Below are 22,267 nucleotides of genomic sequence, written 5' to 3' on the forward strand. Positions count from 1 at the left end.
AGGCCTGGTGGTGGTGGTGGTGGTGGTGGTGGTGGTGATGGTGGTGGTGGTGGTGGTGTTGGTGGTGGTGGTGGTGGTGGTGGTGGTGGTGGTGGTGATGGTGGTGATGGTGGTGGTGGTGGTGGTGGTGGTGGTGGTGGTGGTGATGGTGGTGGTGGTGATGGTGGTGGTGGTGGTGATGGTGATGGTGGTGATGGTGGTGGTGGTGATGGTGGGGGTGGTGGTGATGGTGGTGGGGGTGGTGGTGGTGGTGGTGGTGGTGATGGTGGTGGTGGTGGTGGTGGTGGTGATGGTGGTGGTGGTGGGGGTGGTGGTGGTGGTGGTGGTATGGTGCACAAATTTAATTCAGTAGAGGGAAAGGCAGGCAGATTTCTGAGTTCAAGGCCAACCTGGTTTCAGGACAGCCAGGGCTACAGAGAAGCCCTGTCTCAAAAGAAAGGAAGGGAAGGAGGGAGGGAGGGAGGGAGGGAGGGAGGGAGGGAGGGAGGGAAGGAGGGAGGGAGGGGAGAAGAGAGAAAGAGAGGGAAAAGGAGAGGGAGAGGATGGTGCTTTATTTCCAGTGACTGATTCTGCTTAAAAACATGGAGTGGACTTCAGGGTCACAGGGTACAGCTGGAGCACCAGTGTGCTGCTTGCAATGGCCTTACCCAGTGTAGGCTTGCCTCTGCCTTGTTTGCATTCTCATCCCACCCCTTCAGCTTGCTGGTTCTGTGTTCAAGACTCCCTAGTTCAAGACTCCTTAAGTCTGGAGTTGGGGTCTCCCCTCCCCACTTTCCTTAGCATCCCGAGTTCACTGCTGAGCCCTGATGGCACAGTCTTTGCCTAGAGGGAAGCAACTGTCAAGATCCATATCTGTGTCACAGCAGGCTATCAGTGAAGGTTTAAAGAAAGAAATTCTTTGATCTGGAGAAGACTGAAAAGAACTGCAGTCAGTGAACAAAGATGGCGAGATTTCTGTGCCAAGTGTTAGGTATATTAACAGCAGAGAGGAATGACTCAGATGTATGAAAACATCCACAGAGAGACCCATTATTCTATATGCTAACTTCCCAAAAATAAGAAACTAAAGGTCAACCTGGTCTACATAATGAGTCCCAGGACAGTTGGGACTCTGTAGAAAGACACTGCCCCACCTCCCACCCAGAAAGAAGGAGAGAGAGAGAGAGAGAGAGAGAGAGAGAGAGAGAGAGAGAGAGAGAGAGGAAGAAAGGGGGGGAAGAAAAGAAAAGGAGAAGCTAAATTTCACTTTTTAAAAACATGAATTATAAGAAATAAAATATTGAGGGGTAGAGCAGAGGCTAACTCTCCTACACATTTGTGCTAATTTTGGCTAATCCTAATTTCACAATGGGGGTGGGTGGGTGGAGGGTGGTTTGACATAAATAGAAAGAATGAAGAAGAAATTTGTAAAAAAAAAAAAAAAGAAAGAAAGAAAAGGTTCATAATACAGAAGGGTTTTAAGAAGAACAAACTGAGGGAAGTCAAAAGTGTAAAGGCTATTAAACCAAACGGAGGGCTGGCAAGATGGCTCAGTGGGCAGCCTCGCTTGCATGCAGGTCTGCTACTTGAATTCAACCACAGCTCTTACAAGCTGGTGGACGATGACTTCTGAGAGCTGTCACTGTGGTGCATAGATGTGTGTGGTGTGTGTATATATGTGTGTGTGTGTGTGTGTGTGTGTGTGTGTGTGTGTGTGTGTGTGTGTGTGTGCGCGCATGCGCACCAACTCAGTAAATAAATACACTAGAAGAGATGGAGACTTTCATTGGAGTCAAGAGAAAGCCAGTGTTGGTGAGAGCAGCAGCCCCCACAGATGTGTAGGAAGAAAGGAGGGCCACGTGAACCCCTCTGTCCCCAGAAGGACAGTGGTCCTGTCTCTCCAACCTGGAATTCTGTTCACAAGTGCCTGCTCAAGATCTCTGTTCCCTTCAGAGCTGCTTGGCTCCTGTTTTCACTCTCTTCTCTCTCCCTGTGCTGGCCACCAGCCCTGTCAAAGACCGTGCTGGGATCCAGCTTTGCGTCTGATGAGTCCAGACCACCAGGATTTACATGAATTTTCCCATTGCTGAGTTTGTATTTATGTTTATATTTGGATGATCAGAGAAGTATGTGTGATGTGGGTTGTTGGCAAGTAAATCTTTTTCTCCTCTCTCTTTCTTCAATGTATTTTTTCCAAACTCTCATCGGGTCCAAAAGAAACTGCAGCTCTGTGGGCCAGCGCTACCTCACAGAGGCACTGCAGCCAGATAAATGACTATGGCTGTAGACATCTCTGTGCATCTGGCTGCCAGACTCGGTGGAGACGTGACTCCATCTTGGACTCGTCTTTGAGGACTAATCGCATTTCATGTTCTCTTATGTCTTTTAAAAATATTTTTTAATTGGTTCAAGCCAAAAAAAAAAATTCCTCAAGCCTTAAGCCAGTTTGTTGCAAATCGTTTAATAACATTGCAAAATAGATTCTTTTTTTTTCTTTCCTTCCCCTCACACCCCTGCCTCTTCATGCCTTCTCTCTCTCTCTCTCTCTCTTCTCAGCCACAGTTTCTCTCTCTTGTCTTAACTATGACTTTTCTTTTTCTGCCCTTACTTCCTGCCCTCCAGCCTCTTTTATCTCTCCTCCATTCTTACTTAGCCTTTCTACCTTTCAAATGTGGAAAGTCACACCTCAGCTGGAGGGACAACAACAACAAGAAGGGCAACTAATCTGTTTGGCAGATGCAAAAACTTCCCCCCACCCATAGAAACTGGTTTTTATTTGAATAAAAGACAGCATAGCATTCTGTGCCTTCATCAGAAAGCGTGTTTGAGAAATTTCATGTCATGTTTCCATGGCTGTCAGGAAAGAGTTTTGTTTGGAGCCAAAATTATTTGTACAATTGGATTGGCAGGGGGAAAAAAAATCCCAAAGAGAGCAGACATATTTATCCATTGGCCTGGTCTGCCAAGCAAGGCACAAAGCTGGCATCTACGGTTTCCTCTTCGAATTGCGTGCAGCATGCGGCAGCCTGCCTTAGACTGTTGGTGGTGGAGCTGAGGAACGTGCCAGCGACACCACTCTGGTGCATGACTGTGTCCTACCTTATGTTGACTTTACCTATCTCATCTCAGAAGACCCCACTGTCCAGGACCTATCTGATTTCCTTTGCCTTTTCTGTAGGGGCTGGTGTGGTTCTGAGTACCCGAATGGGTGGGTGGGGGCATCCTTGAGGCTTGAAGGGGTGGAGCTGTACTGAGTGTCCGCTGTAGAAAACACTGGTTTGGACGAGCCTTGTGAGTTACGGTGGTGTTTGGCTTTAGTGGTCTGTGTGCCCTGGCTACCCACTGGTAAGTGCTTACTCATTTCCTCAGACACTCAGCATCTGAGAGGCCTGCCCAAGCCTTGGTAACCCCAGTCACTCTCCAGGTGCCAGGTTCCCTGAGCTCACCAGCACCACCAGCTGCAGTTTTAATTGGTCCCCTGTCCTTAGCAGGTGGCTTTTGTGGTTTTCCATTTGCAAGGTACTTTTTCCTTCACAGATAATTCGTGGGTGTAGCCAAGCTATTGTATGTGTCTCAGATGACTGAAGGATTGAGTGAAGTGTGTGCCCCTCTGTCCATTAGTAGAACAGTTTAGGGTACAGGAAAGCCCAGTACTGACTGAGGCCACTTACAGAGGCACTGCCATATCTTCGCTGCCACACCTAAGTCCTATGAAGCTGTGAATCAGGGATTCAGCCAGAGAAAGCACTCAGTAGATCTACTTGTCGATGGGCCATCCTCCAAAGTGACTGAGGTGCAGAAAAAGACCCCAGGGTCATTACATCACTGAATAGTGGCGCCATCAACACAGGCTCTTCCCAAGCTCCGTAACTCAGCGTAGACACAACAGGCCGCCGCCACGGGGCAAGCTGGGGCTCGGAGGCCATGAGAATTGAGGAATAGAGTTGACAGCAGTAAGCCCAGGAATTTGCCCATGGCCCTGGGGCTGCTCAGTACCCCAGCAGCCTTGCCAAGTGAGCCCCATGCAGTGCCCACAATCTAGTGGATCTCAGCCAAAGCTCAGCAGATAAGTGCAGGCTTGCCCCCTGATCTCTGAGAACACAGGGGCAGCATGGGACGAGACCGTGTGATAAATGCCTGCATGGAGATGGGGTGCCAGTGACTCCTACAGCATCCAGCAAAGGTGCTGTCTTTCCTGCCTGAATAGAAAGTGCTTTCTTTTATTTACCATCTGGTAGAAGACTGAGTGAAAAACCCTTTGAAAAGTGGGGGTTTGGGTTATGCTAGAAACATGGAGCTGAGAGCCTAGACACTCCATAACTGGACATTGTTACAGAGTAAGTTTTCGGGAAGAGGTAAGTCTGTTAGCATTTGACAGTTTGTATTGAGGGCACATAGGCATATTCCTCTAAGTATTGTAATTTAATTCACAATTCTAATAGTTATTGTTGTTGTTGTTTTTGTTATTTTGGTTTTGTGAGACAGGCTTTCTCTGTGTAGCTTTGGCTGTCCTGGAGCTTGTGCTCTGTAGACAAGGCTAGGCCTCAAACTCACAGAGATCTACCTGCTTCTGCCTTTGCCTCTGCCTCTGCCTCCTGAGTGCTGGAATTAAAGGCATGTACCACCACCACCACCTCATTCACTCTACTTCTTATGAAGAGCTTCTTATTAAGGGCAGAATGAGGAAGACCAGACAGTGGTTATGAAGTTCAAACGGACTCAAGATCGAATGTGCCCATATGTGCTTATGTGCTTTCTCATACGCACCTCACCAGGTAGGATGTGCTTGTAAATATCTCTCGTATGCTTTCTGGTTTTCCCATGGCCAAGAGAATTTGGGCCTGGCATTCCCTTCAAGTGGAAAAAGGAAGTGCAGACTGCATCACACAGTGAGCATTTGGAGAAATGTCTATGGACAGTGTGCATCGAGGCATCTTACAGGACTAAAACGTTGCGATACGCAGCTTCCCTTTGGAAGCCGGGCTTTTCAGAAGAAGCAACCAGGTAGGACTCTGTATAGAGTTCAAAAGGCGATGGGCTTCCTCAGAAAAGTGCTGTGACAGTAAGGCATGTCAGTAACCTCAGATGCGAGCTCAAAGACCCGGGCTTTTGACCTAGGGAGACCAGAGGAATGAATGGATCTGCTGGGCACTATAATGAAGTAGGTGGAAGAATGAACAGAGAGAGGATACAGGAGAAGGAGGGCAGGGAAGGTAAGAGAGTAAAGCTGAAAAAACATTCCCACAATACATTTCTTAAGCACAGAGACAACAGACAAGGACAGGTGTGTGTCCTATCGAGCCATTTCCCATGAAACTTGAGCCACCAACAGAGGCCTGCCAACCCCATCTGTAACTGAAGGCCTGCCCCTTATTCCCAATGAGGTATTACTGAAGGCCTGGAAACTTCTCTGCAGTCTTGGCCTGGGAACAGGATGCTTGCTCTGCCTGCTGATAACAGACTGTTGTGTTATTGATCACGGAGTCTCCTCCATCTCTGGCCTCCTTCCTAGCCAGAAACACAAGGAACAGGGCCCCGATTTTTACATCATTCCTCACTTCATTACTCCACCTCTGATCCCTTAGTGAATTCTTACTGCAGTCGACAAACTGGGAGGGATGGAAATGGCAGCTAAGACTTCAGCTTAGGAGGCACAAGGAGGGGACAGCAGCAAGGACTAAACTGCTGCTTATTTGTTTTGAAGCCAAGAAGCCTTGCCTGCCAGTCAGCCCTTGTGAGGAGTGGGACACCCAGATGGGGTGTCCAGGGCCCTGCCCACACGGGCTGTTGTGCACATGTTGGCATCAGAACAAAGGGAGAGTTGAGTTGCATGGCTGACCAGTGCCCAGCGTCATGCTTCCCTGAATGCACAACCTTCTGTTTCTGCTCTAGCAGTCGTCAGAGGATGTAGCGAGAGCCAAGAGGGGCGTAAGGGGGACCCAGTGTTCAAGCACTTTGTGGTGAGGTGGGTGCCTGGTGGGGCACGCACTTCGTGCCTGGATGAGCCTTCAGTTGAAGCGGGCAGGAGCCGGGGGACATTATAATGGAGATGGCTTTCTGGTGCCAAGCTCCTTTTGGTGGTTCACATCTTTCTTCAAAACAATCTGCTAGGTTTAAGTATATTGTTGCTCGGGGCCATTTTCCTTGGAATGATGTAAAGAAAGAAGACGTGGGTGTGGGTGGGTGGCGGTGGGGGGAACAACTCTTGGTGGGGTAGCTTTAGATTTATTAGACCGTGGAGAAAAATGGTCCTCAGTGCCTGAGGAATTTTCCAGATGCTTCTCAATTCCCCAGTTGCTCATACCTCACTTTGTGGGGAGCTTCCTGACTTGGCAGGTACAAGGCGCCCTACCCTGGAGGAGGATTAGGGCCTCTGCCTGTTTTCAGTGAAGTGTTTTTTAAAGGAGTGGCATTCCCTGTGTTCAGCTGGGACATAGGTCCAGGCACCCCCTTTCCTATAGTTCATCTTCTTTCTCTCAGAGTGAAACTCATTCCTTGTCCTAACCTAGAGGCTCGGCCAAATCAGGGCTACATAATTTACAGGCCCCAGCACAGAATGACAATGTAGGATCCTTTGTTTGCACCTTGCTAAAGTTTAAGATGGCTCAGCAGTTAAAAGTGATAGCTGCTCTTCCAGGGGACCCCGGTTCATTTCCCAGCACCTACATAACCTGCAAATCAACTCACTACTGCCTGTAACTCCAGTGCAAGGGGATCAGATGCCATCTTCTGACCTCCCAGTTACCAGATGTTCTTCTTCCAAAAATAACTGCTCTTGGTTACACTTTAATGAAATGTTCATGGAACATATGTGTTAGGGCCTTGTTCTTGAACTCGCAACACAAACCAAACTTTTTGAGAGAATTTGGGTTCATAGGCCATGTAAATGGGCCTCCAACTTGTGAAGCTTAGTTTCCATGATATTAAGTCATTGAACATCTACTGTCATTGTGGGCCAAGACCCAAGTTAGGCTGACAGGACATATATGACCAAGTCATGGCCCTGTCCTTAGTAAGCGAACAGTCTAACACTGATGTGAAAGGGACAATGATCTTTTCATAAAAAGCAGTGGACTTTCTTCTCTACGATGGCCTGACTTACAACTTCTAGAAAGTTCCATTAAGTAGGAAGCTTCCTTGACCTTGCCTGGTGACTTGATCACCAGGTTTCCCCTGTGATGACTAGTTTTATTTTGGGCAGTTATTTCTCATATTTTGTGAGGAGCCTTACTTCTGCCTACTTTTTTATCTTTTCTGAGTGACCCATGGAAACAACACTGAAGGCCGGTAGAGTCTTGTAGTGAAATTGGAGGAAGCCCAAGGCTTGGATACTAAGTCAAGTTTGGAAGGGTCTGCACTTTGAGAGTGGACCTCCTTGGCTTCCTCAGTACCACATTCAAAAGAGTGTCTGGGTAAAATCTTTTGTCCCTTTCTTTGTATTCTATTAACTTCATTCCTTCTCTTAAAATAGATCCAGCTACAACCCTGAAAACCACGTTTCCTGTTCAGAATGTGGTTTTGTTGTGGAGATGGCTCAGCTTTTCAACAGCATCGGTGATTTGGCCCATGCAAAGAGATGTTTTTTAGACACATGGATTGTTTAGGAAACATCCTGCCCCTGCTCCAGATGGGTCTTCATCCCCTCCCATTTTAGATCTAGTCATCTCACAAAGCTGACACAGAAGAAATAGCTGCAGAATGCCAGCGAATGCTGAAGCTTGTGTTGGGACCCTCAGCACCTCTTGGATTCCACAGCAGGGTACCAACTGGGGTGTCCTCAGAGATTCCTTGTCATCTAGAAGAATCATTAGGGTATCCACATACCAAGGACAAGCTTTGGTTTGGAGAGGGATTCTGAGAAAAGGGGTATTTGTGAGTGGCAAAACACATGACTAGAAGTCAAACCATGTGTCCAAGCTGACACCCTATGTTCTGCTTTCAGATTGTCCTCTCTGTTCTGCTCTTTCTAGAGACCTTCAGAGAGCTCTTTGCTCAAGACAGCTTTCTCTTGCTATTCTAAAATCTCTCTGGATAGCTCATCTCTTGCAGACCAAAAGCCCAGTCTTTTATTTTATACATCACTTCAGCCTTTACCCCAGGTTCTACTTTGATTATCCCATGCATTAGCATCCCATGGTCACAGCCCCTTGAATCTTAGAGACAGCAAACACAAGCACAGACAAAAAGATAGCTGGACCCCACCCTGAAATTACCATTCTGACGACTCCTAGACCTAAATTAGCTCTATCCCAGGCTAACCTTGAACTCAGGAATCCTCCTGCCTTTGTAAGTATAAACAAACAAAAAACCAACCAAACAAACAAAACTTAGCTGTGTGGGATCTTGCCTTGCAATATCACCACTCCCTAAATCTCTTTATCTCCTTCCTTAGTATCTTTCTACCACTGGCCCATAGTTTAGCTGCCTCTGTTCCTTTAGATCTGTGAAGCTCTTTATACAATTAATATTCATCCTTATGTTTTGCATATGAGAAATTATACATTCTCGAACTCACATTTTCAGTGTTCTTTCCCACAGCCTTAAGGGCCGTCCTGAAGGTCACAGCATTCTACCATTTTTCTGAGACATAAATAGGCATTCATACCCCAGACTTGTGCTGTTTCTGATTATCATACAGTCATTAACCTTGGCAGAGGGGACATTCCTCAGAGGAGGAACATGAAAATATGTAGACTGATACACAAACAAGCCTTATGCCCAGAGCAACCATCAACATTCATGGAGGTTCATGCCCTGCTGGCTGTGTTCCGGGACAGAAAACCATGTCATAAGTGTCCCTTACATGGACATGCCAGACTTGGCATTCACAGAGTCCCACCCATCACCCCAAGAGAGTAATCATTAGAGACAGTAGACCCTGGGCAGTAGAGTCTTGACTATGATCAAGATTGATAACTGAGTCATTTTTCACCTTTTGTGAATGTATGAGAAGAACCTGGGAGACTGTTCTTGATGGAACTGGAGAAAAACATGAGCCTTTCTTTTCATCTTTCTCTTCAGTCTCCATTTATAGAACCTTCTGACAGCCGTGCTTGGACCTCTATGCCCTTACTATGACACATATCTAAGACATTCATGTAGGACTAACTCCCTCTTAGGGCTCAGTGTCACTGAAGAAACTGTCTCTTTACCTTCTAGCTGGATTCTCTATGTCTTCCCAAAGTTATGTTCATATACATCTCAAGTTAAACTACATCTGGTGATGAGGTTGTGCAGACAATCCTTATAAACCTTCATACATCTTCAGAGGCCGAGAACTGTCTCAGCATCCTCTCATGTCCCTGAGTGAATGCTGAAGTCATTTATTGTGACTCCCAGCAGGAACCAACACTGTTGTTCTCCAGCCAGGTCTAATAGGAACCTTCCTTTCTCTTCACAGATCTCCAGGACTTTAAGTTAGATGTGCAGCATGTGATTGAAGTAGATGAGGGGAACACAGCTGTCATTGCCTGCCACCTGCCTGAGAGTCACCCAAAAGCCCAGGTCCGGTACAGCGTCAAACAGGAGTGGCTGGAGGCCTCTAGAGGTAAGGAATGGGCAGGAAGCCCAGGAGAGCTGGCTTCTGACAGCTTTCATTTTGTGTCAGCTGTTGCTACCTCCCTGAGTCCCCATGATAATGTTGACAACCCCAGCCTCAGGCTAGCCAGCTGTCCTGTCCTCTGACACTTGGCTCTCAAAGATCCTAAGGGGGCAATTCCATGATGGAGCTCCTCCACCCTGTCATGGAGACTTAACTCATCTTGTAGGGCCCTGAAGGTGTTGCCAAGCACTCAGCACATGACTGGCTCCTGATGCTCCCTGTTCAAGCCCCTGTCACAAGGCATGTAGAGAAAGGCTGCCTGACAAGCCCAGAGTTCCCAGAGCTTCAGTGTTCCCTAGTGGGAAAGGATCTTCTCCCACATGGTAAAGCAGTCAGCAGACTTTTGGTGAGACTGCACAGCTATCCCATTTCCTAGGTACTGTGCCAATCTCAGCTCTCACAGCTCCCTGCTCAGACCACAGTGAGCATAATGGCTGGCCTAGGAGAGGCCACAGTGGTCCACAGTGCCAAGGAGGCATATGTCCATTAAAATGGAGTCAGCTTAACTCCCAACAAACTTACACAGAAGGCCAAGTTAACCTAACTTGCCCTGGCCTTGTAACTCAAAATGCATACTTCCCATATTATAGACTTTTTGTTTTGGTTATGAAAAGAGTATATTTTGTGATTGAAATCTTCGGGGAAGGGGAAGAAGCTTGGAAAAGACAGAAAGCTGCTTTTGACATGTGAGCATTCTGGTCTAACACCTCGGGAATAGCAGAGGAGAGATAAGAGAGGACAGGAACTCTAATCCTGGCCCAGCAGAGGCTTGGCAGCAGCCCGGGGCAAGACTCACCCTATTGGGCAGTTGCTTAAGCAGCTCACACCTGGGTGGCCCAGCAGCAGGCAGGCACCAAGCTTGGTGACACCCCAAGTCCCAGGAGGGGCCACCAGGACAGAGCTCAGAGCTGACTGAAGGCCAGCGCTCTGCCTGCCAGGAAACTGAGGGCCACCCCTGTTGCTGGGTTGTCCAGAAGTCTGCCTCCTGCCGAACAAACCCAAAGCCGTGCTTCAGCCCCACCCACTCACAACAATCTTGGACTCTTAGCAGACAAAACCTACCAGGCCAGTGATGAACAGTGTGGGGTTTCAGTGGCTGTCACAGACGGCAATGGCTAGGGGTCAGGCTATTCCTCTTCAGTAGAAGGATTTCACTAGGAAGGTGGCTTAGAGTGGGGACTGTTGCACAGATGGGTAGGAAATATTAAAGTCAGATGAACTCACCTCTTCCACACTTGTGTGGCACAAAGCTCAATCTTACAGTGTTTTAGCAGCAGACATTCTACCCTTTTATAAATGGATCTAAGAGGCTGACTAACTTCTCAGGATCATGCCTTAGCCTGCAGACCTACAGCTCAAGCCCAGATTGACCCCAAGGCGTGCCTCCTTTCTACCCTCCCCTAGCTCCCTTGAGAGTAAGGTGGGCATCACAGGCAAACACTAACTCAGGGGCAGTCAGCCAAGCAGCCAGGACACTGTAGTTAGGCACTTCCTTACTCTGGTGCTCCCCACATGGTATTAAGTCTTCTCTCTCTGGAGAACAGCATTTCAGGCTTTCTTTTTTATTCTGTCTTGAACTGTTAAGACTCTGGGTCCAAACTCACCTCATCTTGCTTCTCCCCTACCATCTCCACAGACAACTACCTGATCATGCCATCGGGGAATCTCCAAATTGTCAATGCCAGCCAGGAGGATGAGGGCACGTACAAGTGTGCTGCCTACAACCCAGTGACCCAGGAAGTGAAAACCTCTGGCTCCAGTGACAGGCTGCGCGTGCGCCGTAAGGATCAGTCTCACTTGTCAATTACCGGGTATTTGTGGATAAGGCCCAGCAAAGCTGGAAAGTGAGAGGAGGATCTGGGGATATGGCAGACCAAGTTCAGGGTCCGAGAGTCCAGAGGAAGAGCAAGGACAGCAGCCCAGCCTTGCTTGTCACCACAGCTCACCACTGTGGAGGGCAACTCATCTCGCCTGTTGCTCCCTCATGTTACTTTGCAAGAGGGTATAGGCTTGCTGGTTAGGAGTGTGGAGCAGGGACTCCCTAGTATATGGCCTCTGGGCCTACCTTATACTCCTTACTCCTAAACTATACCCTATGTCTTGGTAGATTTTCTCCCAGAGCTAATGGAGCAAAACTTTTTTTCCTCTTCTTCCTGAGGAGAAGTAGAGAGTCTCCAAAACCTTATGGGCTCATGGGGCAGGCTCCGTGAGGATAGCAGCACACTGGATAGATTGTAACTTCCACCTGTAAGGAAGATGGGTGCTTTCTACACTGAGCACTGGAAAGAACCACTGATCTGTGTTTGGGGACTTTGCAAGAAATGTACACCTTTCAACAGTGGCTCCTGCTCAGCTTGGTGGGTTTCTCAACCTGTAAGGGACACGCTCCCCTGGATGGTGAAGTCAAGTAAGGGCCTAGCAGATCCTGGTACCTCACTTTGTCTGCAGGCTCAGGGTGCACTGCCTGAAGTCAAGCAGGAAATACTGCCCACGCCATTCAGACAGTTCTCTCTGCACCCTCACCTCTCTGTAAGCATTTGTAGCGAAAAGACCTAAGTTACAGTCTGTGCAGGAGGAAGCCCTTGCTCCTGACACACAGCTTTGCATTGGCTGTGCTATGAGCTCCATCTCAAATCCATGGTCTTTGGAGCCCTTCTGGAGCTGGGCCATCAGAGACAGGCTGGAAGAAGTCCACATCTTATTCTGTGTGTTGCTCTTCTCCACTCCAGGGTCCACCGCTGAGGCTGCCCGCATCATCTACCCACTAGAAGCTCAGACTGTCATTGTCACCAAAGGCCAGAGTCTCATACTGGAGTGTGTGGCCAGTGGAATCCCGCCACCTCGAGTCACGTGGGCCAAGGATGGGTCCAGCATTGCTGCCTACAACAAGACTCGCTTCCTGCTGAGTAACTTGCTCATTGACACCACCAGTGAGGAGGACTCAGGCACCTACCGCTGTATGGCCAGCAATGGGGTTGGAGATCCCGGTGCAGCTGTCATTCTCTACAACGTCCAGGTGTTTGGTGAGCATCTCCATGGGCTTCCTCTTCCTTAATCTCCCCACTGATCTTCCTGACCCTTCTACAAGCATTGTCTTATTCAGGGTTTTACTGCTGTGAAGAGACATCATGACCAAGACAACTCTTACAAGGGACAACATTTAATTGGGGCTGGCTTACAGGTTCAGAGGTTCAGTGCATTATCATCAAAGCAAGATCATGGCAGCATCCAGGCAGGCATGGTACAGGCGGAGCTGAGAGTTCTACATTTCCTCTGAAGGCTGCTAGAAGAAAATTGGCTTCCAGGCAGCTAGGATGAGGGTCTTAAAAGCCTACATCCACAGTGACACACCTACTCCAACAAGGCCACATCTACTCCAACAGGGCCACACCTTCTAATAGTGCCACTCACTAAGCCCAACATATACAAACCCCAGAAGCATATAACCTAACTCAGAGAGGTTTATGTTGTGAAAAGCCACAGAGTTGATAAATAAAGAAGCACTCTGGGGAGAGAGAGATTCTTAGATCCCAGGACTTAGGCCATGGATCTTGGTGTAGTCTTGGTCACCTAGACATTTTCTTCTCCTACTTCTCCCATAGAAAGAACCCAACAGCCAGTGAGGAGGAAGTCAATCTGAGGCAACGTCTCATCTAGCCTGTGTGATCCTAGATGGGAAATGCAGCCTTCCTCACTCTGATCTGTTTTCTTCACAGAACCCCCTGAGGTCACCGTGGAGCTATCCCAGCTCGTCATCCCATGGGGCCAGAGTGCAAAGCTCACCTGTGAGGTTCGAGGAAACCCCCCACCCTCTGTACTGTGGTTGAGGAATGCTGTGCCTCTCAGCTCCAACCAGCGCCTCCGGCTGTCTCGCAAAGCCCTTCGTGTGGTCAGTGTCAGGCCTGAGGATGAAGGCGTGTACCAGTGCATGGCTGAGAATGCTGTTGGGAGTGCCCATGCTGTGGTTCAACTGAGGACTGCCCGGCCAGGTGAGTGCAAGTAGCCCAGAGATCAGAAATTCCAGCAGAGCAGGAACAGTCCTTTTCTTAAATAAAATCAAACCTGGTGTCTTTTAGTTGTAAGTTCAAAATTACATTGACTTATTAATAAACTGTGGGGGCTGGGGATTTAGCTCAGTGGTAGAGCGCTTACCTAGGAAGCACAAGGCCCTGGGTTCGGTCCCCAGCTCTGAAAAAAAGAACCAAAAAAATAAAAAAAATAAATAAATAAATCAACTGTGAACATTTTCATCAATGAATATGACCTATTTGATGGGATTTTTTTTTAAACGAATAATTTTTCCAAGTCTGTGGGCTTCCATGATTATGAAGAATCACATTTAACAACCGGGACTTTAAAAGAAGCATGAGTAAGGCCTCTCTGTTTGGCTTGAGCCATTTCAATTGACACTTGCACCGAGTGGGACCTACTGTGTGGTCCGCATGCACCAGGTGAGGTAGAGAATGCAAGGCATGAGAAAGACCCCCTCTATTGGGAAAGCTTCCTATAAAGGAGATGGAGCATGGAAAGAATTTGAGAGAAAAACTACAATGGATGATAGAGTGTAGTGCCATCATTGTCAGATCCAATGTCCTATGGTGGGGGGAGGTCAGTACGGCTCTGAGGCTGGAAAAGTCTGTGGATTGGAGTGTTGCCACACCACTCTTGGCTTCTAGATTCTCAGAGAGCAGTCCCAATTGGATTTATGTCTCTAGTCACCTCAGTGGAGAAGGGAAAGACTCAAATGTGCACTGTTTAAGCTTCAGGGTAAAGGATATGTCTCCGTCCCCAGCATAGAAAGCAGAACTAAGGTCCATGTGCCTCCGGAGCAAGTTGAGATAAAGCACGCATGCTCACCGTCCAATAACAGATATCCCAGGGAAACTACTTAAAAGGAGGAAAGGGGTTTTGGGGGGGAGAGGGCAGATCGTGGTTTTAGTCTATCACAGCAAGGAGAATCTGATGGGGCAGAGCCAGTCACACTCAGGAGACAGAGAGAGTGCCCGGCACACTCATTGGCTCTATCTTTTCCTCCGTTTTATTCCACGGGGTCCTTGCCGGTAAAGTGGAAGCATCCATGTTAGGTGGGTCTTTCCCTCTTGCTGATTCTCTCTGGAGACACCTTAGTCACTAACCTTAACTCTAAAGGTGTACTTTCCTAACCTTGCAGTTGCTTCTCAAGCAAACCGAGTTGACGGCCAAGGTTAACCATCACAAGTCCACCCTTGGTCGACTGGAGGATCCAGTTCAGTTACCAGAACCAACATCCTGTGGCTCAAAAGTGTCTGTAACTCTAGTTCGGGGCTTCTGACTCCCCCTTCTGGCCTCCAAAGGCTATTGTACTCACAAAGTGCACATAAATCCATACATACACATGCACACAAGTTTAAAAAAAAATCTTAAGGAACTTAAAGAAGTCCACCTTCAAAGTCTCCTCTGCAAAATAAAAGGATCAGTTCTTGTGTGTTTTCAGTGTACAATAGCACAGAGTAAACACAGTCATTCCAATGAGATAGAGTGGCCTAGACATGAGAGACAGGAAGAAGGCAAAACCAGAACCCAGCAGGACAAGCCTTAAGTCACGTAGCTTCATATTAGTATCTAGGGCAACATGAACGTGGGCCTCAGCAATGATGGGCAAGGCAGCCTGACCATGCACTCTTGCCGTTTGCAGCCCACATGGCCTCTCTCTTCGGTAAGCTCCATACATTGCCAGTTGCTTTGTCCTGCAAGCATTCTGTGTTTGAGGGTATCTCTATTGCACCCCACAGCTGCATGCTTGGCCGTCTTAAGGGCTCTCCTTAGGGATTGTGGTTCTGCTACGCATTGCCTGGCCTCTCAAGCTTTCCTTTAAAATCTGGGAGGAAGCACCCCAGACCTCACAGTTCTTCTTGTGTTCCGCATGTCTGCACAACTGGTGCCTTGTGGGTGGCACTGAAGTCCTTTCTCTGCCTGAACCTATTCCATTTGGATCACACCCACAGCCCAGTGGCCCATGAATGCCCAGATGGCTGCACGAAGAGGAAACACTTCCCTAAGTGACCCTATGTGAACAGCTTGTCCCAGAGTTCTCGTCTCAAAGCAAAGTCTTTCAAATGATATAAAACCTTTACACCCGCTGCCCTGAGTGGGCTCCACCCATTTCCTGTCATGTCTTCAAGACATTTCGTACCGTGTTGGTGCAAAGTTTGTGGCTTCCTCTCCATGGTTCTGACGACTTTAACAACCTCCTTGGCCCAATGCATAGTTTTCAAATTGTTTTTGCATTCGTCCTTGTTCCTAATTCTCTCTACAGGCCTTGTAAAATCAGCTGTCATTAATCATGCAGTGGCCTAGGTGCTGGACTACCTTGAAATCTCCTCTAGTTAGTCCGTCACTTTCAAACATAGCTTTTCAGTCCTTGTCCCAGTGTCACTTGCGTGACTTCTAGTCCAATTCCTAGCAGAGTTTCTGTTCTATCGTAAGTTCCAAGTAAAACCTCCCTATCATCCCCATCAGCATCCGGTTCTTCTGAGCTCCCCCGAATCCCGTCATGTTCTGCCCACGGAACTCTGCAGTTCCCTTAGCACTCAAATCCGTCCTAAACCACCCCCTATAAATCAGCCCGGAAGGCACCAGAGCCGCATGGCAGACTTACTTACACAGTCCGTCACACTTCCCTGGTGCCAGTTTTCTGGGTTCGTCACTTTTTCCAGCACAAACAAAATAACTTCAAAGGAGAAAACAGCTGGAGGAGGAGGAATCTTGCTTCGGTTCATGAATTCAGAGGTTGCAGTGCAGGGGCGTAGCTCCCTTGAGTCTGGGCCCCATAGCGAGGCAAAACTTCATGGCAGTTTCCGTGACAGAAACTATATGGCAGATAGTAAGTGGGGAGGGGGGACCGAGGGAAAGGATAACCCTCAAAACTATGCCCCTGAGGTCTATTTACTCCACTGAGGCCCAACCTCCCCTATAGCAGCTGGGGACCAATCAGGGACAATGCCCGGAAGGGACATTTGATATTTATACTAGCACACCAGCGCCAGTGAGCTGCTTCAGCAGGTAAAGGTGCTTCCTGCAAGACCCAGGACCTGCACTCACACTGTGGCACACACACACACACACACACACACACACACACACACTCACACTGTGGCACACACACACACACACACACACACACACACTCACACTGTGGCACACACACACACACACACACACACACACGAATGCGCACACATATGCGTGGGCACACACACACTGAATAAAATGTAATAAAAATTTAAATATAAAGCTCAGCATCATGCAGAGATCTCCTATCACTTCTGCCAGGGCAAGGACACCAGCCTTCTCCTCTGTAGAGCCTGGTTTTATATCACAGATTGGGCTCATGGTGGTCTCAGGTCTTCTCTGATTTTATTCTGTTTTCTCCCTGGCAGGTGATCAGGGCCACTAACACCTTCCCCCTTCCCTTCTCTTTCCTGCTTGGTCCTCAGACACAACCCTGAGACCCGGGAGGGATACTAAGCCGATTGCTGCCACACCTCCCATGCCGCCCTCCCGACCCAACAGACCTGACCAGATGCTTCGGGAACAACCGGGGCTTGTTAAGCCCCCAACATCAGTACAGCCTACTTCCCTAAAGTGCCTGGGAGAGGAGCAGGTAGCCCCTGCGGAGGCACCCGTCATCCTCAGCTCACCCCGGACCTCCAAGACGGATTCATACGAGCTGGTGTGGCGGCCTCGCCATGAGGGCAGCAGCCGGGCACCCATCCTGTACTACGTAGTGAAGCATCGTAAGGTATGACCCTGGCATTGTGCCTCTCCCTCCCTGTTAGCTCCTTAGTGAAGCTGAATTGAGTGCTCTGTCTCCTGTCCAGAAGCCAGGACCCAGTGTGCTCCATAGCTGACCCCTCCTTTCTGTCTCCTCAAATGCCCATCCCCCTCCTGGCAAGCTAGCGGTAACACGGTAACAGGGACAGGGGATCTCTCACAGGCCCCGGTAGAGGCTCTACATGGGCCCTCAGGTGTAACCTCTGAATACTCTTACCTGGAAGTCTGTGGAAACTCAAAGTCCAGAGATAACTCACGCCCTCCATTACAATGGCCACCCCCCACCCCCCGTCACTTCCCCCACCTTGCCATATTTTGGTGATGCCATTTGAATTTGTTTTCCAACCAAAGCAAGCTCTTTCTCAAGCATATCTGAGAATTTTAGCGGGGCAAACAGGTCTTTGCACCCAGGAAAATAAATATTAGGGAACAAGTGTTCTCCCCGTGGGTTGTAAAATGCCCTCTGACTCTCAGATGTTGTGGTAGCTCCTGTTTAGCCAGGCGTTAGAGGTCCTGACACATCACATTGTTGAGACCCTAGTTATTTTCCCGCAACAGAGGGAACCTGTCCAGGGCTTGTAGGAGCTGTCAAGGAGAGCCCTTTACACTGTGACAGGATGAAGAGAGAGAGCTGGGTCAGTCCTGTGGTGCTAGCCTCCTGCCACTCTTCTCGAAGCTTCGAGAGGGAGATGAGATTCCTCATAGAGCATTTCTGCTCCCCACAAGTTTGCGCTATTTCTTTCCAGTACCACCAGATAGTAGAAAAGTGCTCGTCGTAATTGGATTTAAAAAAAAAATTTTAATACCAGCAACCTATTCTAAATGCGGTGCTTGTGTCGTTCGGATTGTTTTTGCTTATAAAAATGCTTTGTGCACTTGGTAGAAAATATGGAAATGTGAAATGGAACTAAAAATATTTACCGGCCTTTTCCTACTCCAAAAGCAAACAAGAAAACAGGGCTCCCCTCACACGGTGGAATGTTCTAGCTCTGCACAAGCCAGCTCCCTGCTGCAAACACCACTGGCCTCTCATAGTCTGGTCTTTTCTGTGTCGTGCCCTTCCTGAAGACCTGGCAACCAAAGAAGTTCCCAGAGACCTCAGGTGGTCAGAAAAGTACCAGAGGAGGCAAAGACACCTTGTACCCTCATGTAGTTACCCAAGCAGGCCTGGGGAAGACCACAGTTCCCTCCCTCACAACACCCCCAGGCCAGCTAAAGGTGTGAATGGCTTCCTGAAAAGAGACAGCTTTGTTTAGCCTGTGTTCCAGGGCAGAGGTCCTTATTTTCCTGTGTAACTAGACACCTCCCTGTGAGTTGTAGACAAAGATCAGGGGAGGCCAAATATGGCACCCAAGAGACAGAAAGCAGTGTGATAGTAAGAATAATATTTTTCAGGCCAATAGGTGGCCCTGAAGCTACCTCCCACTACAGGCAAGCAGGCGAAGACCGCACCGGGGTGATCCGGAAATGCCAAACTGATGCTGCATTCACCCGCCCAGTGTGTGTGACAGTGACGAATTACCCTTGCATTTCTTATTTTCATTTCTGGGTCCCAGTGGAAGTCTGAGGCCCAGTGCTGGGAGGGCAGAGGGAGTAGGAGGTACAGAAAAATGACAGTCAGGACGGGGCCCCTGCTGAGTCTGGCTTCCATTAGGCATTGCCCTGTGGAACAGTTGGAGCTTTTAAGAGAATGTTGCCAAGATAGAAAGTATGTCTCGAAAGTTGTTCTTGCTCACGGAACTAACATAGCTTAATGGTCGTCACCCAAGAAAGAAGGTTGGAATCAGAAGTCAGGATTGGGTTGTGGGTTTTTTGTTCTTTTTCTTTTTTATTTCACGCTCTGTCTTTTGCAGGGCATTGGGAATTAGTCAGGCTGATTTTCACGTGCACAAAGTGAGTTTCATCTAGTCCACTGTAGACCCAGGCTACTGTGTTTGGGTTTCCAGCATCACTGGGGATTCTCAGCTTGTGAAAACCTTTCCCCTTGGAATAAATCCTGGAAGCCCGACATTAATGAGCTCAGACCATCCCCTGGCCTTGAATGGGAGGTTTTGTTCTACTTGGAAATACTTTGCTTAGGGGTAAGAGCTTTCCCCCAGCAGCTGGTTGCTTTCATAATCAAACCTCAGCTTTCTGTGCTGGTAGGCTTTCTGAGATGCATGGAGCTGGCCACAAAGTCCTTCTCAAAAGATGGTGGGTGGGAGGAAATAATCTCTCACCGTTGCTGTTGGATGCCCAGAACCCTCCCATAATTTTTTTTAGAGAGCTAACCATTAAAAGTTCATTTATAATCCTTCACGTACACCCTGGTTTTGAGCTTCAAAAACAAGGACAGAAAGCAGAAACAGGGAGAGAATTTTAAAGTGAGAAATCTCATAGGATAAAGGGTGCCAAGAGCACCAGGAGACAGGCCAAGCATTCATTTGTCGGGAACCTCACCTGTGCCAAGTCATCTAATTTGACTTCAGAATAGCCCAAGACAGTGTATTTGCCCCATCTTAGAAATGAATAGCTCAGGGCTCACCAATGTGGGAGTTTGCTTGGGGTTTTACAGTCAGAACTTGAACTTAGGGTTTCTACTCCCAGAATCGTCTGTCTGCAGCAGGTAACATTCCGAGCATGCTCTCTGGACTCACATTAGATGAGGAGGTTGCAGGAGATGGGAGAGTGGCCTTTGGGGGACTTACCTGCAAGTACCAGTCTGACTTTCTAGCTGTTCCTGCAGACTTCCCTTGATGGGATCATTACCTTAGACACCAGGAGAACCAGTCGTGAGCTCTGCAGTCCCAACAGCCCTCAACTTAGCCCATGGTCCTCTTTCTCTCTTCCTGCCATCTTGGGCTCAGGCAGAAACCCTCCTGGACACCACAGCAGAGGCAGGTCCTTACCCCGGTCACCTTCTTCAGCAGGTCACAAACTCCTCTGATGACTGGATCATTTCTGGCATTCCAGCCAACCAGCACCACCTTACCCTGACCAGGCTTGATCCTGGAAGCTTGTACGAAGTGGAGATGGCAGCCTACAACTGTGCTGGCGAGGGTCAGACGGCCATGGTCACCTTCCGAACAGGTAAAGTCAAATATTTTGCCTCGCTCAGAGTTCCAAAGGCCCGAGCAAGTTATAGTGAGGTCAGGTGCAAAGTCCTGTTCACTCTGTTCTCTGTCTTTCTCTAGTGGCTGCCTCTGTGGACTTATGTGCCTGGGCTAAAGTGCTACCCTTCTTCATAAGACTGATGAGCCTCTCTGGCATTCTCCTACCCACTCCCCAAGCAAAGGGCCAATAGCAATACAATAGTAGAGTTGGCCAAAGCTTGGGATAACACCACACTTTCAGTACCCCGAAGTCTTATTTGTATTGCCTTGCTGGTGCCCTGGTCAGATTCTTAGACAAAACAGGATTTTGGTAAGGGAGGTCTCATATGTTCTCTCTCTCTCTCTCTCTCTCTCTCTCTCTCTCTCTCTCTCTCTCTCTCTCTCTCTTTCTCTCTCTTATTCTCAATCCTTCTTAACCAGGACGGCGGCCCAAACCTGAGATCGTGGCCAGCAAGGAGCAGCAGATCCAGAGAGATGACCCTGGTGCCAGTCTCCAGAGTAGCAGCCAGCCTGACCACGGCCGCCTCTCTCGTAAGGCCAGCAGCAGTGAGGGGCAGGCAGAGAACAATCAGGACAAACTGTCACAGAGGGCTTGTTGCTGCAGGTTGCATGAGGTTAAGTTTTTGAGGGCCAAGAGTCCCAGTGACATATTCTGCATCTCACCACAATGAAAATATACACATTGCTAGCTTTTGGAGAAAATACTGGAGTTACTGAGCCTGTGGGTCCAGACAGAGAGCATTAATTCTTTACCCTCTGTTTTTGCAGAAGAGTTAAGAAGTTTTAGCACCAGGGATTCTTCCAAGCAAGGGGATATGATAAATACAACAGCAGGCAGAGGGCTGTGGGAAGGAACAGGCCCTGTCAGGGTCAGGTTGGGTCTAGTTGGTCCAGAGCATCATCTCATGGTGTCCCTGTTTGTCTACATCTTTCCTCTGTGCATGGTCATTCCAGCCCCAGAAGCTCCAGACAGACCCACCATCTCCACAGCTTCTGAGACCTCAGTGTATGTAACCTGGATTCCCCGAGGGAATGGCGGCTTCCCAATTCAGTCTTTCCGTGTGGAGTACAAGAAGCTAAAAAAAGTGGGAGATTGGATACTGGCCACCAGTGCCATACCTCCCTCGAGGCTCTCTGTGGAGATCACAGGCCTGGAGAAAGGTAGGAGTCTGGTCCTCTTTCTGGTCCTTTCTGCCCTGGGACCACATGGAGGAGGAGGAGGAACAATGGAAGGTCTTCTTTAACTCAGTCCGCCCTTCGTTCCCCACAAGTACTCATGGATATGGAATTTGTGGCTCTGCCTCAGCCCCACAGCCCCTCCTTCTTCCTCTCTCCAAAGAGGAGTACAGAGCCACTTCCTGTATGGTTTGAGGAGAATGAGGGTTCTTATGAGTCCTGTGTGGACATCTTTGGGGAAGAGCTGACCAGATATCCCTGGGCTGGGCCTTGAGAGCAGTGGGGGAAATCAGCTGTATTTTCCAAGCTCAGGAAGGATCTCTCTCTCACAGGTATTTCTTACAAGTTCCGAGTCCGTGCTTTGAACATGCTAGGGGAAAGTGAGCCCAGTGCTCCCTCCCGGCCTTATGTGGTATCAGGCTACAGTGGCCGTGTGTATGAGAGACCCGTGGCAGGACCTTACATCACTTTCACCGATGCAGTCAATGAGACCACCATTATGCTCAAGTGGATGGTAAGTTGCCTGATCACCAACAGTGTGGAAATGTTTCTCCTCACATTTTGTCTCTGAGTTTGGCTTCCCACTCAGTAAACCTGAAAGCCCCTT

The 22,267-nt window shown here is 48.6% G+C and overlaps 1 protein-coding gene across 4 annotated transcripts in view; it reads left to right on the plus strand.

Annotated features, from left to right (window-relative positions):
• Boc (BOC cell adhesion associated, oncogene regulated) overlaps positions 1 to 22,267 on the plus strand; it is a 75,307-nt gene that overhangs the window by 46,315 nt on the left and 6,725 nt on the right. For 2 of the 4 annotated variants that reach the window (NM_001108317.2, XM_017598158.3), the window contains exons 4-12: positions 9,380 to 9,526; positions 11,217 to 11,360; positions 12,310 to 12,603; positions 13,297 to 13,569; positions 17,056 to 17,360; positions 20,299 to 20,461; positions 20,905 to 21,015; positions 21,439 to 21,645; positions 21,993 to 22,174. In NM_001108317.2, coding sequence (NP_001101787.2) covers positions 9,380 to 9,526; positions 11,217 to 11,360; positions 12,310 to 12,603; positions 13,297 to 13,569; positions 17,056 to 17,360; positions 20,299 to 20,461; positions 20,905 to 21,015; positions 21,439 to 21,645; positions 21,993 to 22,174 — 1,826 coding nt within the window. The remainder of the gene's footprint in view (positions 1 to 9,379; positions 9,527 to 11,216; positions 11,361 to 12,309; positions 12,604 to 13,296; positions 13,570 to 17,055; positions 17,361 to 20,298; positions 20,462 to 20,904; positions 21,016 to 21,438; positions 21,646 to 21,992; positions 22,175 to 22,267) is intronic. The other 2 variants (XM_017598159.3, XM_017598160.3) reach the window with 1 other exon arrangement.

This window comes from Rattus norvegicus, chromosome 11, assembly GCF_036323735.1.
Source record: "Rattus norvegicus strain BN/NHsdMcwi chromosome 11, GRCr8, whole genome shotgun sequence".
Taxonomy (NCBI): domain Eukaryota; kingdom Metazoa; phylum Chordata; class Mammalia; order Rodentia; family Muridae; genus Rattus; species Rattus norvegicus.